The 23584-nt window shown below is 34.7% G+C and overlaps 1 protein-coding gene across 3 annotated transcripts in view; it reads left to right on the plus strand.

The window, feature by feature from the left end:
* The window catches only part of ATPCL (ATP-citrate synthase), a 28607-nt gene that overhangs the window by 100 nt on the left and 4923 nt on the right, over positions 1 to 23584 (plus strand). Inside the window, exons 1-16 of one of the 3 annotated variants that reach the window (XM_074135573.1) lie at positions 1245 to 1383; positions 5795 to 5990; positions 8999 to 9161; positions 9366 to 9488; positions 11629 to 11691; positions 11768 to 11958; positions 13718 to 13976; positions 14078 to 14290; positions 15018 to 15175; positions 16239 to 16407; positions 19207 to 19359; positions 19455 to 19578; positions 19674 to 19789; positions 20264 to 20460; positions 22384 to 22543; positions 23417 to 23537. In XM_074135573.1, the coding sequence (XP_073991674.1) occupies positions 9009 to 9161; positions 9366 to 9488; positions 11629 to 11691; positions 11768 to 11958; positions 13718 to 13976; positions 14078 to 14290; positions 15018 to 15175; positions 16239 to 16407; positions 19207 to 19359; positions 19455 to 19578; positions 19674 to 19789; positions 20264 to 20460; positions 22384 to 22543; positions 23417 to 23537 (2200 nt within the window). In that variant the 5' untranslated portion in view covers positions 1245 to 1383; positions 5795 to 5990; positions 8999 to 9008. Of the gene's footprint in view, positions 1 to 1231; positions 1384 to 5794; positions 5991 to 8998; positions 9162 to 9365; positions 9489 to 11628; positions 11692 to 11767; positions 11959 to 13717; positions 13977 to 14077; positions 14291 to 15017; positions 15176 to 16238; positions 16408 to 19206; positions 19360 to 19454; positions 19579 to 19673; positions 19790 to 20263; positions 20461 to 22383; positions 22544 to 23416; positions 23538 to 23584 lie in introns of those variants that run through there. The other 2 variants (XM_074135572.1, XM_074135574.1) reach the window with 2 other exon arrangements.

Raw genomic sequence — 23584 nt, forward strand, 5'->3', positions numbered from 1 at the left:
TGTATTATTATTCATATTTTGTTAGTTTACAGTAATGTGTAATATATTATAATTTATTATTCTTTTTTTAATTTGATCATATTTGTTTGCTACTTTTGCAGTAGTTTTTTCTTGTAATAGATTTTTTTTGTTGCTTGTCGTATCAGCAAACTTTAATAGGAAATAATGTTTCCTTTCAAATATTAATTTTCATTTCGTTAATGAAATTTGTAATCATACCTTCCTATAATTTTATCTCAAGAGAACAGCTCGGAAACGACTTAATTCTTTCTTTCTTTAACTTAGCAAGAAGAGCTTGGAAGTCTTTTGCACTCTGAGGTAAATGTTATACATTTATAATAATACATTATTATACATCATTATTCAAAAATTTGGGGATCTTTCAGCACCTATTCTACTTAAAAATATATCTTGGAGATCGCGTGATTTAAGCTAAGTTTTAATTAGTAGAAAAGGTTGTATCTCTACCGTAGTTGAATATTACTTCAAATAATAGCGATTTATAAAATCTACCTTCCTATTCATTCCTGACTATTCTTTCTACTAGACATCAGACTCTCCTCTAAGGGTAGGGATCACCTTGTGTCCAGCATAGACCAAAGTTCAACAGGTCTGCAACCCTCCTAGTTAAAAGATCTGCTCTTTATCTGTCAAAAGTGGCTGAGCGGGCTCTTATACACACGATGTACTAAAGTTGAACTTCCATTTCAATATATGTTTGTATTACTGCGAGGGTGGCACGGTTACGATTACTAATTTCTTATTTTATTTAGCGTGCTCAAACTACCTGTAAATAGATCTATTGATAATGGAAAATGTCATTATTAAATTATAAATTGTATACATCTTTTTATGATTTGTAATGTATTTTTAAATTAATACTACTACTATCTGTAAATATAGTTTTATTAAAATCATTTTACATATCTACAAAAATTACCTAATCTGAATTTGAAGTCAAATAAATATACAAAACTATCCATACAGTACGACTCTTAAAGCATTTAAATCAGACGGTGTCAGATGCAGTTTCATCAAGAATTGAGAACTACTCTCTCTTATCTATGTTCTTTTGAAATCTATTAAATTTTAGTATGATTTGGTAGGTTAACTATACAAAGAAGTTTGGAATGGACAGTGGATTATCATCCACAGATATCGACGTACACTCGTTCGATGTGTGTAAGCCAATGAGGTTATTAGATTGCTACAATGTCTATCTTACATTGTGACGTGTGTTGAGAGTGGCGTGAACCTTCACTTACTAGTTGCGTGGAAACATTGGTCCTTTTAGTAGCTGTGGTTCCGAATCTCGCTAGGTTTCAATCAAGATACTTTCATCTTTAATTTAGCATTTCTTTTTAAAGATTGGATTTAAAAGAAGTGAGTACCATGTAATTATTGATAATAATCTACTTTGTTACATGCTGGGTACGGAGATAGGTTAAGAATCTTTTTGAAAAATAAATATTTTTTTCCTTAAGTAAGGTTGGAGGATCCAACGTTGATAGTACAATTTTTATTGATTTTACATTTTTTTTTTTTATGTCTTACCCTTTTATAATCAATGACTTGAAGTTTATTATAAGATGCCGGTGTGTAAACAATCATTTGTTTACAAAGTGACATTTATTTTCATTTACAAAAATAAAGGTGACTCCTTCTTTTTTAATGAAAAACTGTGGTAATATGATAATTCTATCAGCAGTTGCAATAATTTGCAATTACATCTTGACATGTTCTATGTTTTACCTTTGTAATCTCTCATAGGTGATAATTTCAACTATATGTTGGGTAAACCAACTAAGTTAGTGAAAGATAAATATATTTATATATTACTTCATTTTCTTTACTTCTTAAGTATTTTATTCTTCATTTTCTTTACTTCTTAAGTATTTTATTCTTCATTTCTTTACTTCTTAAGGAATTTGGTACCATCTGTTGCAAAGTAGGTTGTCCATAATTAGGATAGGAACAATGAACAGATATAACATAAATAGGAAGTTCTTCTTGGAGGGTGGTGATCAAGAATCTGTTTTAAGCTTTTGGAGATTATTTTATAAATTAATTCATGATTATTATCATCATCTTCGCAAATCATAAATTTTGTTCAATGTACGTATTTAAGTTATCAATTAGAAAGAACCACTGCAGTTTTTGGTTAAAGATTTACATAGTTAATTTTATTCATTAGTTTCTTGCCTTTCATACCCTAGTCATTCAATGAGTTAATCTAGAAATTAATTTAAAAGAATGCTGTCACACTTGTTTAGTGATCAGCGTAATTATAGAAATGAAGATCCCCTAATTTGTAACGTCTCCTTTCTAACAAAACTTTATAATTCATAATGTGTCTCAAAGTGGAAATTAATAAGAGTAATTGACCATCTGCGACCCTTAATTCAAATAAGGGACGTCAAAATTGAAATTAGAAGCTCGGAAAATGTCGAACGCGAATTCTCTCGTTTCGAAACTCTACGCTTTCCGCATCAGCTTACCAACAAACACTTACCCCACTGCTCCAGTGTGTTTTCGTTGGTCGCACATTTTGTTCTTTAATTTGTTCATTACTCATTATTCGCCTAGATCCCAAGAATCCAGAATAATTTGGTTGTCTCTCCCGTAAGTATTATTGCCGGACCCAGTTTTTTGCCCTCTCTAGCTCCTCGTAAGAGGAAGCATTGCAGTCGTGCAAGTTCTAATGGAAGTTGGTCAGTCTGCATGTGTGATTGGGATTATGTCACTCAAAATCGCTGGAAGTTTTAGTTGCAAATGGGTGGATCGAAACCAGCTATACACGTTTAGACCCAACTAGCCACTGGAAGAGCCATTCTACCGAATTTATTATAATCTACAATGTTTTTGGGCTTCTTTTGAAACTGACTCCAATTTACTTTAAACATTGCAGTGAAGATAGAGCGACAACTTTAATTTGAAACTTTTTCCACAGAAAATTTAAATAATTTTTTATTATTATTTTATTTATTTTTGAATGGGAACAGGCTGCCTTCTTCTAAATGTTTATTTCAGTGTGGTGTATAATCTGTATTATTTTAATACCAATTAAATAAAAATCCAAATTTGATGAAAACCTCCGGACTGGTTTTCCAATTTTTGTTCTAAATTATTTTTGATGATTTTCTTTAAATTCGTACGCAAACTACTATCATTTAGGTCTATTGCCAGTGTATTTGAAACCATGTTCCAGAAACCTTTTTTTAGTTGAGCTGTAGCTACAAATTCCAATTGCAGCGTATTGTATCAGTTCTATCAACTATATATGAATTAGTAACCACATTCCAAATTGGAAGAGCATCAGTATACTAGATGTACGTCAATACAGAATGGTAGTTTTTTTAAATAGTGATAGAGGAGGTCAAGGTCCTTCTTGGACCGTAGCGTAGAGCCACAGTGGAGAGAGAGGGATTTTTTTAAAAAACATTTTCGAGGGCAATTGAGAGAGTAATTCCTAAATTGGTCCAAAAGGTTTCATTTGTGCTTGGAATAATGCAATTTAGTCTTGTCACGTTGCTCAGAAGGTATTGATTTTTGTGGGATCTGCGATTACTACCATTTTATGACCGTGACGCAAGTGAATATATAATATTGTAGTTAAACATCTTTTTATTACAAATTCTACATTTCAAGAAGATTACGTTAAGAGGAAGTCGTAACAAAATTTCTTTGCGTGCTTTCGCACTAACTGAAACAGGATTTCCTGTTTTATTTTGTTTCGGGTGTGTTCCGGGTTTGTTTGTAACGGGTGTGTATGTAGCCTCTCTTCTTTTGATTTTTTTTTTCTCTAAAAAAATTCGTTCATTTTCAGGGTGTACGTTTTTTGTGCAGAATCTTCCTATTTTCACAAACTTCTTTCATCCTTTCATCAACATCTGAGAATATTTTGGCTTAGAATGCTATTTACCTAGTTTTTTAAATCTCCAGATTTTACCGTGCTTTTATGTTTCTCAGATATATTGAAAGGTAATTGGTTTGATCAACCCATCTCAATAATGGTGATTTTTTTTAGGATTTGATGGCAACATTTAGATTTATCACTGGAACTGCCTGAAACACTAGCTTGATGCCTCAGTTTTTAAGGGATTAATAATAATAATGATAAATAAAAGCGAAGGGATTTGTTCAGTGGTTTGCGACGTGATTCCCTCACTCGGTAATCACGAAATTGAGTCCAGTCGATGAGATTTTCTCTTGGCTCTTTTGACTCTTCTCTTTTTACAGCTCACTGTCCGGTGACGGACGGTGTTGCCTTTAACGGGAGAACATTGTCCGGCTGCCCTTAAAAAGCTCCGAATATCAATGACCTTACGTGTTGAAGCACCTTAAATTAAAATGGATGCAATATATTTTCACTTAGGCGCCACGGTAGCCGAGCAGTTAGAGGCGAGACCTGCAAAGCTATGTGCTGGGTTCGATTCCCGATCTATGTTTTGTATTTTATTAAATATGAGACCTTTGTAGTAAAGTATGTTTGCTAGTCACCTCCGTCCACGACACTTAATTTAGTAGTTGGACGAAAAGCCCGCCAGAAAAGAAAAATATATATTTTGAGGTAATTTATAAGTAATGAGTACAATTTTACACACATTTACAAATGTATTAGTCCCCATTAGGGTTATAATCTACATTAAAGTCTTGGAAAATGCTTGTATTGAAAAAGCTATTTCAAAAATTCCATAGGAAATCATAATTTTTTGAAGAAGTGAATTATTTGGGATGTTTCCATGTCATTCTTTTCAAATAAATAAATAAAAAAATAAATAAATGTCATTCTTTTTCAATTCATGCTAAATTTATGAAACATTTCAACATGGCAAAACTCATTTAAAACATGTTATAATCTTGCATTTAACATAGTATATAATTCTCCATTTTCTTCTTAATACTCTTAGGTGGTAATAGTGTATTGTAAGGAGTAGAAAAGAAAATGCCGATATCTGGCAGATAAGCTGCTATCGCGTAACGTTACATTCAAAGCAGTAATATTTTTTTTTGCTAATTATGTAGATTTACCGCTTGAGATTGGGAATGTCATTACAGCACCAACGTCAATGTTTATCAGTAGGCCTACATTGGAGCGGGTATTGTGCAAGTAATCCAGTCTTCTTAATTCATTTCAGAGTGAAAGTAGTATTGGTCAGGAACATTAACAAATTGATTTTCTTCGCCTTTTTTTTTTTCAAGATCCTCTCAGTAAACACGCCAGAGGAAGTGTTTCAATCGGCTCAGATTCTTTCGATTTTGGAAAATGTCTGTTTTGAGGTCCCTCCAACTCCAATAAAAATGCATTCTAATAAGATAAAAATCAGCATAAGATAAAAACAAAACTTGCAGTTAGTTGAAATTTAATATTTGGTTTAAGTGCCACAACTAGATTGCCTGCCGCCGCAACAAAGATTGTGGATCATTGTGGCAGATTGCCTGCCGCCGCAACAAAGATTGGATCATTGTGGCAGATTGCCTGCCGCCGCAACAAAGATTGTGGATCATTGTGGCAGATTGCCTGCCGCCGCAACAAAGATTGTGGATCATTGTGGCAGATTGCATGATGTGCGGCAAAGTAGTATAACATACTCGTACATCCCTTTCTGTCAGGGCTCGGATTTGAAGAGAATTGGCCAACCAGTCTGACGTTACTGTTGCAAGTGGAAGTGATTCATCTAACATATTTCATGCTGTTAAGGACGAGTACACCTCAAAACCCAGAACCTAGTTCTGTGCCAGTTTGGCAAACATATTGCCGTAATATAAACTAATAACAATCTTATTGAAACAGGTTGTGAATAAGAGAGGTGGTCACCTTTTGCCCCTTGCCTGCTCTGAGATATGAGATATTGGCCGTTATCTTCCCGCTTCTAAACATATATGTGGTCACCAAATCACACTCGCCAGTATTTAGAGTGAACAGTAATTCTCCTCAGGTGTGAGCCCCACCGTAGTTTCTTTTGCTTCTTCCTACACACTTCTTCCTCGTAAGTATTTTTAGATTAACTTTTTCTTTTCCAATGGACTATTTTGCGACCATGCTGGTGGTGTAGAAGTGTTGATGTTACTGTGGACGGTTTATGTTATGTGTCAGACTAGGACCAAAAATAGAGTAGAAAGTTCTGGATGTTCATTCCCAGAGAGTTGGACCTCAGGCATCTTGGCTCAACATACTGGTCAAATTCTGTTTGATAATAACAATATTCGTACACTTATTAGCATTTACTTTCTTCAGCTTCCAATGCTTCGAGTCTCAACTTCCGTTTTACTTTCTCTTACCCCTAGTAAGAGGAAATATAATCGTACAGAGTTTTGATTTGCGTTTACATATGTAGAAATACGTGAGGTCCCTGAACACTAAGATTTATAAATTGGATTGTAATAAACTCGTTTGGGTTTATTACTTTCCTCAAACATTATTTTAAATAAAAGTCGCTGATTTAATTTTTGCACTAACTAACTAGACCATGTGTCCAAGAGAATCGTTGGAGCTTTTGAGTAAATCGAACTGAAATGAACTGAAGTGGAGTTAATTAAATACTCATACGAATACCTATTTTATATTTTGGCAATTTACCTAATTAAATTTTTGCGATTTCTGTTAAGGTCGCAGTTCTTGCTGTTCAATAGTTAGAGAATATGAAAGTGATTTTTTCTTTCTCTTTCTACTTAGCAATGAAAATAATGACGCTGTTATATTGAGTGGCAAGGTTTGGTTAAGACCTTCAGGCAGGACGGCACACCTACCCAGCACCGTTAACTAGCACGACCTTTGTCACTACCTACATCCTAGTTCTTACTAGCGCCTGATTTTCTCCTTCCTTTTAATGCTTTACCAGGAAGCATTGAATTGATTTCCAGGAATAGATTTTACTGTACACGATGCAAGGCCTCTGTTCCTTTTGCGGGGAGTTTACAATCAATCTTTCTTGGTGGATTTAAAAACCTGATTGTCAACATTCTCCGGCAATCCTCTTAAAATCACTTTTTTTGAAAAGTAATTAAAATGTAACTGATGTGATTTGTTGTGCATGATATGCGCGGCCCTTCTAAGTCGAAAAATCTGGTGTGATTTCTCCCTCGAATTTTTCTTACTATAATTAAATATTCTTGAAACTTATAATGATTTCTTAAAAAGATAGTTTATTCCACTATACAAATGATCACACTATAACTGTTGAAGGAAAGATGACGTCACAGTTCCTCCAAACCACACAATGTTCCCTGAGATATCGTCCAAACCAAACTCATGGGTTCTGATGTACGGATATTCTTTCTATTCGTAATTTTGGTTACCATTTTAGAACCGTTCACTATCTAAAATGGCCCTTCATAGGTGAATCGTTACTTAACCCATTGCCCAAAGAATGGAGTCGCTTTCGAGAAATCTCCCAAATCTGAACAATCTATTTAGTAAAATACCACTTTTTTTAAAAAAAGCTTATTGAGGACTTCGATAGTTGCACCTGAGCTAATTATCAAATTGAAGGTTCCTGTTATTTTCATTCATTCCTCTTTCAAAAAAGGCAGGAGAACAAACTCGTCAGGATCAATAGGGAGTTCTTTTTTTTTTTTTATTGAATTCCAGTATGTTGTTTTGCCGAATAGTCATGTCTTCATGTTTTCCAGTCCTGCGAAATTTCAGAAGCTATATTTTCATCTTTGTAGTCTTTTCTTCTCTTTGTAGCAGATTTGTAGCAAATTAATCCAAGTATTTATGTGCTCTTAAAATCCTTGGTACTAAACGCCCATTTTACTTATTCTCATTTGTGCATAATAAATTATTATTGCTGTACTTGATTTCAACAGTACTTGTTTTATTATTGAAGTGGTAAATTTTGTTGTACAGTAATGACGTAAATGACCTTGGTGGCAAGCTGTATCTACCCTATTTGACGTCATAACGTAGCAGCTATAATTATATAACAAGCAATAGATACCTTTCTTATTCATGTGAGAAATATTAAAGGAATTGTAAAATTTCGATGAGAACGTTAGACATTTTAGTAGACACAATACAGTGCGTAAGCTACGATCACTGGTTGGTGAATCGCAGCTAGATGGAGCAGCTTCCTATTAGACCCCAAGGCTGTATTTAATGCCTTATATATGCCTAATATTTATATATTTTCCCTCATAAGGGAACTTTTTTTTAAATAAATAATTTCATTATAAAAATTCATATATTTTTCATGAACTTTTAAATCAAGTTGGAAGCATCATTTGTTGTGTCAATAGTTGAAAATAAAGGAATTAATTTGGTTGCACCTAGAATTATTATTGAGCGAAAACGGTAATTGAATTTAAGAAATATTTCTTCAGCAACAACGTTGGTATTAAAGGTAGAACTGAAAAAAAAAAAATTTGTTCGACCTAATCAACGCTTAAAGAAATTCAAATTTTAAGGAAAAGATTAGGCCCAGGGTCTCAAAGCAAGATCTACAACTTGCTTACAATTAGTTAAATTTCAACATTTTCTAACAGAGGTATCGATAACAGAAAAAGAAAAATCAACAGAATTTTTCGTATATAAGGCACTCCAATGCCAAAGAACATTACGGTTTATCACTTCCATGGAAATAATTTTAAAATGTATAAAAACTAAAGTATAAGCTGATTGCTGATTAAGCGACAAAAGGTATCTAAATCAGCAATTACCTATTTCATTCTTTAGCTGGTGATTTCAGCCAGTTAAAAACATTTGAAAAGTTTCAGTGTTTTACTGAAATTTATTCCTAATTTTGCACCAAATTTTCGAACTGATTTCTGTTAGTACTATTTTGTCTTTCTAAATGTTTCAACTTCAGCTTAGAACGTTTTCATTTTTTCAGAAAAAATGAAATTAGATTTAAGAAGGTTACTGCAGCAGAATCGTAATTTTAGGCTTATCCATTAAATCCAACGCCTACTTCTCTCTGTATGAGAAATTTTCTTTATTTTTTTTCATAATTTTGTTTTAAGGGCTCCTTCAAAAGTAGTATTTGTTTTGTTAAAGTTGAAGCGTCATGTCTGCTAAAGCGATTAGAGAGGCTACAGGAAAAGATCTTCTAAATAGGCATCTTTCATGTACCTCTGCAGTTAGATGTAGGTTTGCCTGTGTAACCGAAAACACAGACTGGAGAGAATTAGCTAATGAACATCCTTGGTTAAAAACGCAGGTATGTTATCTTTTTGTAATTTTGTTTATTTTTGGCGCATCGACTGCCTTGGTCGGTCATTAGCGCCCAAGATCTTATGTTATTAACATTCTCTATAAAATAACCTTCTTCATAGAATTTCTATTGTAACTGTTGTTTATAACAAATAAGATAAAATACAGTATACTTAGCAAAGACTTAAATTTTTGCAATACTATTCCACAGCCATTAGTGGTGAAACCAGACCAATTGATTAAAAGAAGAGGTAAACTGGGACTAATTATTGTAAACACTGACTTGGCTGGCGCTGAACAGTGGGTCAAACAGCGAATGGGAAAGGATCAGGAGGTAAAGCTGATAAAAACCTTTTTCACATTCATTTTCCTCTGATAAAATATATTATTGTAATATTTAAACGTTTTCAGTGAAGAGAAATGGAATCGAGGGATAGTCATAATAAAATATATTTATTACACAAATTTACTCTTAATTCTTCTCAGAATTACAATTCTCTATTTTAAAGGGTTGAGACTTTGTCAAGTCAGGGGTGGAACAGTAAAGCAATTCTTCACCATCGAGATGGTCTGCTTGAGAAAGGTGCAATGCCTTCACTCAATAAATCCTGTAATTTTGTCCAAAACTTCTTTTAAACATTCCTTTATCTCTTAAGGTAATAATATTCGAGGTCACTGGAGTTGGTAGTCTAAAAGCAATGTGTTTTTAAATCTACATCATTTTTAATAATAAATTGAAAGTGATTGAATGTAAAGTGAAGTAATTCATAATATTGCCGCTAATATTTGAATATAATGAAAATACTTTTATTTTATTGAGATATTTCTAAGCCATTCTGCCATTCACAGACACTTTAACTTCATTTTTTAATACACTGCAAAACTCGATAATACTGCAAAAAAATTAAAGGGCCACTTTGTATTGTCGTTTTTCCAAGTAAATGAGTGCACTCTGGAACATATTTTGAAGAGATATAATTGTGGTTAGGGTTAAGATAAACCCTCAGAACTGTCTCAGGAGGCTATTGTTTTCTTTGACCATTTTTCTCCTTGTTATCTTGTTCATAATGACCGATATGGGGCTATTTCTATTCTATCTCTATCAGTCTTTAACGTTGTGTCGTGCAGTTTTTACTGGTATTTGCTATTGTTTTATGTGTTATGAATCCCTGCAAGGTTTAAGCGGCGTCTTTCCGAATTTGACGTTTGTAGGTCTGCCATTAATTGAGGAAGGCCTAGGAGTGCAGGAAGTAGGCCAGCGATTGGGAGTGAGTTATTGTATGATCCAGCGATTCACGAGACGACCAGAGCAGGGCCGGCCAAGATCCACTTCATTAAATGAGGACCAATTCATGCGGCTACATGCCCTCAGAAATCGCCAAACCACCTCACCTGCTATCCAAAGTAACCTCAGGCGAGCTACAGGAACCGTGATTTCTGCTTAAACCGTTCGTAATCAGTTGAGGGAAGGTGGTCTGCGTTCCAGGTACCCAATAAAAGTGCCACGGTTGATCAGAAGGCCCAAAATCGCCCGACATCTGTTTGGCAGGGACCTCGCAATTGGCACATCGGGCAATGGAGAAAAGTTTTCTTCTCTGATGAGTCCAAATTTACTCTGTACAGAAACGATGGGCGAATGAGAGTATGGAGACGAGGAAACGAACGTTTTCTCCCTTGTGCACTACAACCAACGTCACCATTTGGCGGCGGATCAATTTTGGTTTGGGCAGGAATTTCTATTATCGAAAAAAGTTACTTGGTTGTGTTAGCGAATGGAATGGCAGCTCAGAGGTACATCAAAGAAATGTTACGAATCCACACCCGCGGAAGAACACGTACTGGTGGAGATCAATTCATTTTCATGCATGATGGAGCCCGCCCCTCATACTACAAATGTGGTACCTGAGTTCATAAATGCCAATAATATTCAGACTCTCGGCAAGCCAGCTTGTAGCCCGGATTTGAATCCGATTGAAGTACCAGCTGGGGCAAAACATTCGCAACCGTCCTGATCCGTCACGGACATTACCAGAGCTAGAACAAGTGCTAAGATAAGAATGGGAAAGAATTCCATAACAAAACATCAGGCACCTAGTAATGAGCATGCCAAGACGTATGCATGCTGTCCAAGCACACGGTGGCAATACGTGGTACTGAGCACCCAATCAAAAAGAATTTCAAATTTTTCCGTATTAACGTTTTTTAAATTTTCGCACTATTTCAATAAATTTTGTCTTGTGTAAATGGGCTGAAGAACAACTAACAAAAACTAATCAAAGGGATTCTTGATTGGGAAATACTAGTATTAGTGCAGGAAAATTGATTTGAAAGGTAATGATAGATCTAAACCAGACAAATAAAAGCCAAATGTGAAATGCTCTTGGGAAGTTACTCACCTGATTAAGAATTGTTTTGACAAATCTGTAGGAGAACAATCTGATCATTGCTTTCTTTATCGATGCTTTTTTTTCTAGGTCGGAAAGGCGAGGGGGAAACTTAAGAATTTCATAATTGAACCATTTATAAGGCATGAACCTGTGAGTTTCAATAATTACAGTTTTTGGAGTGAATTATAAAAAATGTTAGGTGTTGTAACCAGCAAGCTTGTTTCAGATAGAAGAAGCATATGTGTGCATTTATTCGGAAAGACATGCCGACATAATACTGTTCCACCACGAAGGAGGCGTGGATATTGGAGACGTGGACGCTAAGGCTCTCAGGCTCTCCGTGCCTGTGGGATCATCTTTGTCTCTAGATGATGTTCAAGAAAAATTAGTTGTAGGAATGCCAGAAAACAAACATAAGTTAGTACCATCTCCTTCCACTTACTGCTGGTAACTTTTTTAAATTAGGTTTTCTGCTGGACATTTTGTGGAGCCCCTGACTCCAAAAAATTTGGTGTTTGTGTGGCATCTTTTATTTTGTTTAAACACAGATAATCTCTTTGTTAAAAACATATCTCTGGAAAATGTCATGTCCCCACGAAACTAGCAACCCAGGTAGTTGTATTAGCTGTTAGTTACGTATGTAATATAAAAGGACGTTTTTCATTCCTCCATGAATTGACATCTCAGTTTAGCGTTGAAGCGGGTTAATTTTTTAATAATGCAATGATTTTTTACATTTTAAACGTAGCGTCACTAGTGTTCAATAGTGATGTACTTTAACTATCCAAACACTCAAGAACAGTGGGTCGGTCTCCTTTTTCAGCGCCTCCAAGGAAAAGCTGAAAGAACTTTATGCTCTGCATGAGGTGAACTTTGAAGGAGAGGAGCATTGGAGTTGGTTCTTGATGGACTTTACTCATAAGAAGAGAATGACAGGAAATCGCTTTCTACGTGTGGTCATAGATCTTTGATAAGAGGGGGGGAATTCTTTCACCACTTTCCCTTCCTACTATTCTCAACACAATGCACAATGTTTCTTCAAACTCTAATGCCCTTATTTTATTCTAATTACTTTAGGAAGAATCTATCCATCCTCTCTCAATTAATTTCCTGAAAAAATATTCCAGTAAAACTTTTAGATATAGGTGTTTGTGATTACATACAAAGTTTCAATAAAATCGTGGCAGCTGTTTGCGAGGAAATTCTATTCAGTGAAGGTGCGCTTCGGGTCAGTTGATTTTTATCCAATTTCGTAATTTAATTTATTTGATTCTTATTAATCTTATACAGGTGGTAAGCGGGTACAATAAACAGTGTGGGCGCTTTAGAGGAAAGCCTCCCCTATCACCCTTCTCTCGAGAGTGCTGTTAATAGAATTTCCCGGAAGAAGGTGGCCATTAAGAGTTAAAGATCTATGTATGAGCAATCAGTTTAATGAAAATCGTAGGGTAATGCTAAATTACTGAAAAATCTCTTTTGAATAGTGATGCTTTTGTTTAATCAGTTTATGCCAAAACGTTTTTTTGGCATCCTCTGTCGGCATCTAAGCAGTATGTCAAATTTGGACTTTCGCTTTAAAAAGTCCGTATGTTAAAACCCACAAACTTCCCGAAAATGGCTCCAACTTCTTCACAGTGAGGGCTGAGTAGGCTTCCTCCAATTGTACCATTTATAAGTTTAATGTACTTAATGCAGATTTAATTGTGTGGCCAAGATTCCGAATTTGAAGGAAATTCGGACAGTTGAAAGTACCATGTGTCTGATGGATTCTTAATTTTTGAGATTTTTTTCATAAAGGCCTCATAAGATTTTTGCTTATCTGCTTTAAGAAATTGAATACCAATTGTAAAACGACAATTTCATTTGAACAAACATCTTAAGGGCATTCTGAGGAGGATGAAAGTAGGTTCCCTTTAAAGTGCCAGGGTGGTAGTTAAGGCACTAGGGGCTCTGCCCTAATTCGTAAAAAAAAAGAATAATAATATATACAGTTAACTAAATTACATTTTGTCAATTTAATAACGTTTAGTTTCCCATAAAGTGTCTCTTACTACTTTAAATTTGTTTTTGTCTATCCAAGCCATTTTGCCCTTAAAACTCTCTCTTTCAAGCACTATTTACTTAAATAATATTTTATTGCAGGTTTATTTAGTTAAAAAGTTTGTTTTCTTTACAGAATATTAGTGAATTTCATCTCATCGTTATATAAAGTATATTGCGATCTTTACTTTACGTACTTAGAGATAAACCCTCTAGTCGTGACTGAAGACTTTATTTACACATTAGACTTAGCTGCTAAGTTAGACTCCACTGCAGATTTTATATGTCGTCAAGCTTGGGGTGAAATCGATTACCCTCCACCTTTCGGTCGAGACGCCTATCCAGAGGAAGCATATATTGCCGATCTTGATTCTAAGAGTGGAGCCTCTCTAAAGGTATTAAGAACTTTGCGAAACCAACATTATTATTTTGCGAATATTTTGCATAAATTAGCACTTAAAAAACTTTTTGAAGACACGAAATTGTTATGTTTCAGCTTACAATCTTAAATAAAAGTGGTCGTATCTGGACTATGGTAGCAGGAGGGGGTGCCTCTGTCATATATAGTGATACCATTTGTGATTACGGAGGTGCTGCAGAATTGGCCAATTATGGAGAATATTCTGGTGCGCCTTCAGAACAACAAACCTACGAATATGCTAAGACCATACTATCGCTAATGACCCAGGAAAAACATCCTGAGGGAAAGGTAGGTACATTCGTTAACATTACTATTACCAATTGTGTTTAAAAAAACACGGAAGTACGAACAATATATATCCTTGGATTGGTTCTCACTTGTTTCTCTCTTCACACTATCTTCCCATTACAGCTAGGTAACATTGTATTCATTTGGAGACTGCCATTCTACCACGGCTATGTATAGTGTGCTCCTTGCTGTAAAATAAATTTCCGTCTTTAACATAGAAAAAAAAAAAATCATTAAAGAAAATGCCAATTTTTTTCATTCTTTATTGCTCCGTTCACAATTAAAGTTATTTCAGATATTAATCCCGTAGATTAATAGTAGATTGCTACTATAAAGAGCGTTAGAAGTTGGCTTATACATAGATCTTTAAACGGAAGTGGTTCCATGTTGTTTGCGATTATTGTAGTCATATAAACCGCGATCTGATTCTCAGTCTTTTCACGAATTCAAAATAGCTGCAACTTCTAGAGAATAAAAATAAAGCGCAAATTTATTTAGAACAATCAAAAGAACATTAAATTTTTTAAGAAGATTGTATTGTCATAGTGATTTAATTAACTTTCTTGTCTCACATGAGGAGTAAAATTGCTACATTTCATCCTATTACCCAGACTGTATTAGTGGATAGCTTAATTAAAGTAACTTAAGGATTAAATATTTGTAATTAACAAATCTTGAGCAGAAATACAGCTGGAGAAATTGAGTTTTCACGACATATTTCTTTCAGGTACTAATTACTGGCGGTGGTATAGCTAATTTTACTAATGTAGCTGCAACATTCAAGGGTATCGTAACAGCACTAACTGAATATCAAACCAAACTTTTGGAACACAATATCTCAGTCTACGTTAGAAGAGCCGGTCCAAATTATCAGGAAGGTCTTAGGTAATACAGGTCAACTTTTACTTATCGAAGTGGCAGTAGTTTAATTGCCATTTGATTTATAGCAAAAAGTGTATAATAGTTTTAACAGCCATAAACCCTGTTAATTAGCTAAGAAGAAGGATAAATAATGTGACAATACCATCAATATGGCCTTGTGTAATGTATTAACAACAGATGGAATTGGTAGTTGGACGTGAAGTCCGCCTGAAAAATAGGCACTACTTTAATAGTGGGTGGGATTAAATTTACCTATTAAGTAACTATTAAAGTGCTTTAATAAAGTTAAATACAATTTATGCAGGAAATATTCACTTCAACATGTGCTAGAATTTTGGAAGTTTCAATTTGTGCCAAGTATTTGGGTAAAATTGTTTAGTTGGGTAAATAAATAGGGCCGACCTGACCCTAAGATAGCTGCGAGAGTTATTAATAAAGGGTCCATTCAGAGATTTCAGCTAAACTATCAGGTCTTCCATGACTAAACATGACATATGCAAATAACTGACACGAAATATGTAAATTTTACAAAATGCTGTTTCCCAAAATAAGTCATCTCAACTGGTTTGCACAACTCCGATTAGTAACATAGTAATAGCTGCTTTGTGCTAAGTCCGCATTACCCATATAAATGTAGGGCTTACTTCAGTAATAATAAAGGTTTGTACTTAATAGCCCGTTATGTCCAAGCAGAAAGTAGTGAGACTAATTTCGTTACAATTTCTTATAAAAGTAATAATAATGAAGTTATTGCTACATTAGCCTAACTATGTACGTACATATATTAATTACAAAGAGAATTTTAACTAGATGTCTAAAGGTTATTTGGCTAGACGATTCAGCTAGCCACTCCCCACCCTATCCCCCAGTAATAAAACTGAACTAAGAGTGCAGTGTTGTTGAAATAATATCTTATATACATTCATGTTAAGTAAGAGATAAAGAAGAAGAAGAAATAATGAACTTATATCCACATCCTAGCTTGTCCACAATACTTAATCCGTTTTTTCCCTTTAAATCTTACAGAAATAATACCTATTATAATAATTACATAATCATGCTGCAGGATAATTCGCGATGTTGGTAAAACTTTGAGAATACCGATCCATGTATTTGGGCCAGAAACTCACATGACTGCGATCGTTGGTATGGCTCTAGGTAAAAGGCCGATTCCTAAGGAAGCAGAACAAGAGTTCTCTACAGCAAATTTTCTTCTTCCTGGAGGTCAAAATCAAGTAAATAATTGGTTTATTTTGTGTATTATTTTAATAATTTCGGATTTCTTAAATTATTTTATTTGAAACATTTACACGTATTGATTTAATTTTTATTCCGAAGATTACAATTTCGAAAGTTTGGTAATGGAGTTTCTTCTCCAGAAATATACTTTTAAGCATATACTATATACTCGTACTATAAGCATCAAAATCTTAACTTTTATTTCGTCTTTAAACCTGGAAGTTATTGATACCATTTTTTAAATAATGGATAATTCTCGTATAAATCTACTGTCTTGTAAGTTAGCATTCTTTCATATTCTAGTCTGGTTTATCAGTTTTTTAAAAATAGTTTACTATGTAAATTGGTTTTAACGAGATTATAGAGAAGTAAAAAGGGCAAAGTGAAAAAGTTCCTTTAGGCAAAAGTCTTCTAAATTGAAAGGCTTATTCAGTTCTCTTGAAAACAGTTCCAAAGATTTTATTTAAAGCTGAAGATCATTTTTTGCCCAATAATTTTTTAAATAATCTAATTAGCTACTTCTACGCTATCGGGAGTGGTTAAGCCTCACTGCTCTCGACTCTCCACTGTACATAGGAGTACCATGAAGATCCCGGATAGATACCAAGTACTGGAGAGAAATATATCTTAATTTGATTCGTCTACCTTCTTCAGAATAACAAAAAAGGGCAGTGTAGGGGATGGGTGAGTTATTACTGAGAGGGTTGTCTCTGACTGCTGTATTTTCTGCTTTTCCTAGTGAGTTTTTAGAGAATCAGAATGTTTAGGGAATTCTGAGGTTGCTGTTGAGGAAGTGGTCTAACTGCGCCAGTGGAGCCACAATAGATCCGTTTGGTCGCAGACCAGAATTCCTTCTTAACAAAACAGAAAACAAAAAAAGAAGTAAATTGTTTTGAGGGGCTTTTTAAAGTTGATTGTAATGTGTCAATTTTGTGTTACAATCTGTTCTATCCTTTGTAGTTTAGGGATAATTATATTGTTGAAATTTCCAGCTGAAGGAAAAATGGTTCTAACTAGAAATACGATACCCTAAATGGTTTACCATTCAAACCTATAATATTAGCAGGATTCTTTTAATTTAGTGCATATAACTACTACCTATCCTTCTGATCTTTTTAAAAAATTAATTTAGTGGAAATTGATTTGATATTGTTCTGGAGAGTAGTAAAATTTTGGTATCGCTCTGTGGTGTCACCCGGGATATAAATAGTCGCTAGGAAAATTAGTTTGCGGGATTACTGTGTAACTTGGTTTTATTGGTTAATGTTCACTGTCTGTTGTAGGTATCAATTCTGCCAGTTGGCTTTACGAGGGTCGTTTGAAAAGTCCGTGCAAAGTCAGAGAGATAGCACCACTAGCGCGTATCGAGGTTATGTTTAGTTAGTAGCACCTCTTGGAAGAACACACACCAAGTTTCAGCCAGATCGGTCTATTTCTTTGTGTTTGGCATTCGTTTGAATCGAGGAAGTCGAGTGATTTTCAAAAAATGGACGAAAAAGAATTTCGTGTGTTGATTAAACACTACTTTATGAAAGGCAAAACGCCTCAGGAGACTAAAGAGAAGCTTGATAAACATTATGGTGACTCTGCACCTTCGATTAGAACAGTTTATAAGTGGTTTCAAAATTTTCGGAGTGGCCATATGTGCACAAGTGACGCTGAACGTTCTGGACGCCCTGTTGAGGTTACTACTCCAGAAATCATTGATAAAATCCATGATATGGTGATGGATGACAGAAGAGTGAAGGTGCGTGAGATTGCTAGTGCTGTGGGCATCTCGAATGAACGGGTACATAATATTTTGCATCAACATTTGGACATGACAAAGCTATCCGCAAGATGGGTGTCGCGATTGCTCACGCTTGACCAAAAAAGAAATCGTGTGAAGTGTTGCAAGGACGGTTTGCAGCTGTTCCAGAAGAATCCGCAGGACTTTAAGCGTCGTTCCGTCACTGTGGATGAAACATGGATACATCACTACACTCCTGAGACCAAAGAACAATCTAAACAATGGGTTACCAAGGGGGAATCTGCGCCAAAAAAGGCGAAGACCGTTCCTTCGGCCGGAAAGATTATGGCGACTGTCTTTTGGGATTCGCAAGGAATAATCCTCATCGACTATCTGGAAAAGGGTAAAACTATTACAGGTGCATATTATTCATCGTTATTGGACCGTTTGAAAACCGAGCTGCAAGAAAAACGCCCACGATTGGCCCACAAAAAAGTCCTTTTCCATCACGACAACGCACCAGCTCACACCTCAGTAGTTGTGGTCGCAAAATTAATGGAAATAGGGTTCCAACTCGTTTCACATCCCCCCTATTCTCCAGACTTGGCTCCCTCGGACTACTATTTGTTCCCCAATATGAAGAAATGGCTGGCGGGCAAAAGATTTTATTCAAACGAGGAGGTGATTGCAGAAACGAATGGCTATTTTTCAGACTTGGACAAATCCTATTATTCGGAAGGGATCAACAAACTAGAGCAGCGTTGGACGAAGTGTATAAGCCTAAAAGGAGACTATGTTGAAAAATAAAAAAGGTTTACCCCAAAAAATTAAGTAGTTTTTATTTTTGCACGGACTTTTCAAACGACCCTCGTAAAGTTAGTTGTGTGTATCAAATAAGAGAGTTTTAAATCAATGTCTGATTTATATTTAACATGCTGGCATGAAATAATAATTGATCCAAATTTGATAACAGCTGTCGGAAGCATACATGTCTTACTAGATGTGAAATTAGAATTTCAAAAGAAATTTCATAATGATGTAAATTTTGTCACATTCGATTGTCCAGAGAGCACCATCTCCACACAAACAACTTTTAGGTGAGAAAATGTTCAACTCTGTAGATTGCAGGGACGGCTCCCAAGGAGATCATCTGTTTAGACCTCTCTTTACCTCCGGAAGTAAGTCTATTGTATGGGGTATGCAGACAAGAGCTGTTCAGGTAATCACCTAAGTTTGTTCTTTTTATCAGAAGTATTTGCTTCCCGTGATTATCATTTTCTTGGAAGTACGTTTAGAATTTTTTTAATATTATAGAGCATGCTGGACTTCGACTTTGTTTGCCGAAGAGAAGAACCTTCTGTTGCGTGCCTGGTGTATCCTTTCACTGGAGATCACAAACTGAAGTTTTACTGGGGTCACAAGGAAGTTCTTATCCCTGGTAAGTCAATGTTACTCCACTTTTCTTTTCTTTTTCTTATGGAACTTTTTATAAATACAAAAATTGATGGCGCTTTTTGTTCTTTTTCCACTCAGTTTACAAGAGAATGGACGACGCAATGGCCAAACATAATGAAGCTGATGTCCTTATTAACTTCGCCTCACTCCGTTCTGCTTATGATAGCACCATTGAAACCCTTAAATTTCCACAGGTAATAATGAAGTTATATAACCCACTCTGTTCTTAAATCTGGCCTCAATTTTTTTTACAATAGAAGTGGATTAGCTCAATGACTGTCGGTAGACTTGCAAGCCGCAGGTACCGGATTCAGTGGTTTAGACTGGCGCTATCATTTAACTCAGATGTGGTTGCGCCTTAATTTTAAGTACAGTGTACTTTGTAAAAATCAAATTCTTAAGTCTTTTTTTTTATTTGGGTTGCTTTAAAATTGGCCCCATAAAAGGATAGTATCCTAAAGCTAAATTTGGCGGTCCTTACAGACCTCTTATATCATTTATGTTTAACTGAGTAAGTAGTGATACTTACAAAAATTGTGGGACTCTTTCATTGCATTATTTCTTTTCAAAATCAAATCACTCAATTTCAGTTTTTTTTTAGTTTTAAAAGTCTTGAATACCCTAGAATTGTGTTTACATTTATTTATATGAACCTTTTCTCTTTACAGATTAGAGTCATAGCAATAATAGCTGAAGGAATTCCGGAAAATATGACTAGAAAGTTAATATTAAAAGCTAATGCAAAGGGCGTATCTATAATCGGGCCGGCCACAGTTGGTGGGATAAAACCAGGGTGCCTTAAAATAGGCAACACTGGTGGCATGATGGATAATATTCTACATTCTAAACTATACAGGCCTGGCAGGTAATTATAACTTGAATTTATAGACCATTGTAACTAACTAAATAACCAGTTAATGGGTTAATGGGTTATGGGTTAAGTCTGGTGTTTATTCTTTTCGTTACCCCACCACTAGCCGAATCTGCTGGTCTTACTTCTACTTTCTATTTATACTTAAAATAATAAATAAATAAAATAAATAAGTAAATAAAAATTAATAATATATTGATAAATTTATATATTATTTTAATAATTAATAAATATATGTGTCAGATCTCTTAAAATAAATAATCGTCAGTTAATCCTTCAACGCAGGCTCGTCACATGTGTACGATACATTTCCTGGTATGGCTAAATGAAATACACCCGTATCATTATGGTATTTATATCATGCGTGTAAGGTGGTGAAATAAAGGTGATAAAGATAAAAAGTAATTCTGATTTCCAAGTTTTCACCACGCTATTTGTTATAATTATTCACTTGATACAAACCTCTCTTGAAATGAATGTGAAAAGAGCTTGAAAATTTGTAGAGTTTTTAATCGACTAAATTTAAAAAGAATTGATGCTTATTGCTCAAAGAGAAGAGATAATTGAGAGATAAAATTATTTAAATTTTGAAAAATATGAGGTTCATTAGATTATTATTTCTCAAATTACCATCCATATTTTAAATTGTCTAATTAACTTCATATGGCACTTATAATCAATGCTCTCTGAAAACTTTTTCTAATAAATGTAACCCTCCTCCACGTAAGTAGAGTTTCAAAGTTGAAAAAATCGCTGGAACCATTTTCGAAGAAAATCACCAAATACGTAAACCTCTTTAGTAAAGTGGCACTTCTGGTAGGCCATTTTCGTTCCAATTCAAATTTTATCTTTATATTTATTTAATAGGTGATATAAATTTATTCATTACCCTAAAATGCTTCTTTAAAGCAAAGTCTAACCTCCTAGAAGTGTCAGTAGATTTTTTTTCAAAGTGTTAGTGAATTACTTACGCACATTAATTGGACTAAGTTTAAAGAAAATCATAGAAGTGGTTTTCAAGAAGATCTAAAAATAAACTTAAAACTCGGTCCAGTAAAGTGGCTTTCTACGTATTGGGCTGATTCTATCTAAAAGCTTATTGTCGGGTCTCATTGACTCCACACTCCAAAACACACACATACTTAATGGAATTTATAATTTCAGTGTTCGGAGAGCGACGTATGATGTATTAACGACAAAACACGCATGTATACCATTCACGCAGCGACCAACTTATAAAAAACTTGTTCTTTTTTTTTTAACTTAATGGACTTAAAACAGTATTTTCGATGAAATCTCAATAGAGAAAATTTGATATGACCACCATATTAAACTCTTACTTATTAAATTAAGAATAAGTAAGAAGAAATATTAAGAAATTTCTCGAAACTTTAGGTTTGTATGAACTTCTTGTTGCTAAAGAGGTTTAAAACCATTTTCTTTTCTATAACCAGTTCCACCTTTACACTTTGAATAAGCAGTTTTTGAAACAGTGTATCTTCAAAAAAAATACAGTTTTAATTACAAGGATATTTAGTTAAAATATAAATTAAATTAAATAACTTTATTGCTTATAAGTTTACAACTTTTTGCAATGAGTTGGTTAAACATAAATAAACTTCAGTGTACTACATTAAATGAGCATAATGTAAAAAAATAATAATAATATAAACATAAACAAAAATAAATGATACATTTCACTAAAAATTATTGTTATTTCAATTTTTTTTCCTTAAATTAATATACTCAACTGTGAATTTTACTTGAGCCCTAATATTACACCTGCTTTTTGCCGCTTTTCCAAAGCTTGAGTTACAAAATGAACAAGGATATTTAGTTATGTTTTCTATTTGGTAGGATGCCTCTACTTTTTTTTTTTAAGTTCTAAGTTCGTAACATTTTTTTGGGTTTTTTTAGTGTGGCGTATGTTTCAAGATCTGGTGGCATGTCAAATGAGTTGAACAATATCATATCCAAAGCAACAAATGGCGTGTATGAGGGAGTGGCTATTGGTGGCGATCGCTATCCTGGCACCACCTTCATGGACCACATTATGAGATACCAAGCTGATCCTGCAGTAAGTGGGAAATAAGAAATCCTAGCAACATTATTAGACAACACTAATGCGAGTAAGCGTTTCTATTCTTACACCTCAATGGTTTCTTCTGCAGGACCCTCAGTTAATAACGGAATTAATTTATCGGGTTACGATTCACTTGAAACGTTTGAAACAAACTTGTATTTGTCAATGGGCTCGTAATAATCGCTAAGATTGTAAAGTAACGCCTGTATTATTACGCTTATATATAATGCATTTCTTACACATCAGGCGATCATCTGAGATTAAGCTTTCAATACTAACTTCTTTATTCTGACCTTCGAAGGTTTGTTATAAACTTTTTTTTTTATTTTTGACTTAAGACATGCCCACACTAGGCAACTTTGCCGTACACACCGTATATGTTAATGGTGCTACCCAACACAAACATGCATGCTGCAGCCGCATCGATTTAGAAGTCTCTGCAAAGTATCACACATCCTTTAGCGACAGACAAACGTTGAGGTGCTCAGCATCCAGTGGGAAATGATTGTCTTTGACCAGCCTAATTATATTCAATGGTTGATTATGTTGTTTTGTTCGCAGTGCTGAATAATATCGCTTATTTTTAGACAGCAATTTCGTGTATTTGAAGACAAATTCACTGCTCCAAACTGACTAATCAACTTCTAATGATGGATGAAAGTCTGAATCCGATGAGGATGACCAAAAAAATGTGTTTTAGGACGGATAAAATCAGTGATGAGCATGCTAGTAAATACGGCCGGTTATCACGCGTAAAATAATATTTACTTTGCCGGTCAATGACATATCTCGCCACATCCCAACGGTAGCTTTCAAAACATTTTGCCATAATTAGACTGGTAAACGAAGAATTATGTTCTTTTTAAGGTGAAAATGATGGTACTGCTGGGAGAAGTTGGTGGAGTTGAAGAATACGATGTTTGTAATGCGATCAAGGCTGGACGTATCACGAAACCTCTAGTTGCTTGGTGTATAGGAACTTGTGCTTGTAAGTACGTCTTACGTTCCACTCTTCTCAACAACAATACATACACT

This window comes from Rhodnius prolixus, unplaced genomic scaffold (genome assembly GCF_049639745.1).
Source record: "Rhodnius prolixus isolate KJV_2025 unplaced genomic scaffold, Rpr scaffold_5, whole genome shotgun sequence".
Classification (NCBI taxonomy): domain Eukaryota; kingdom Metazoa; phylum Arthropoda; class Insecta; order Hemiptera; family Reduviidae; genus Rhodnius; species Rhodnius prolixus.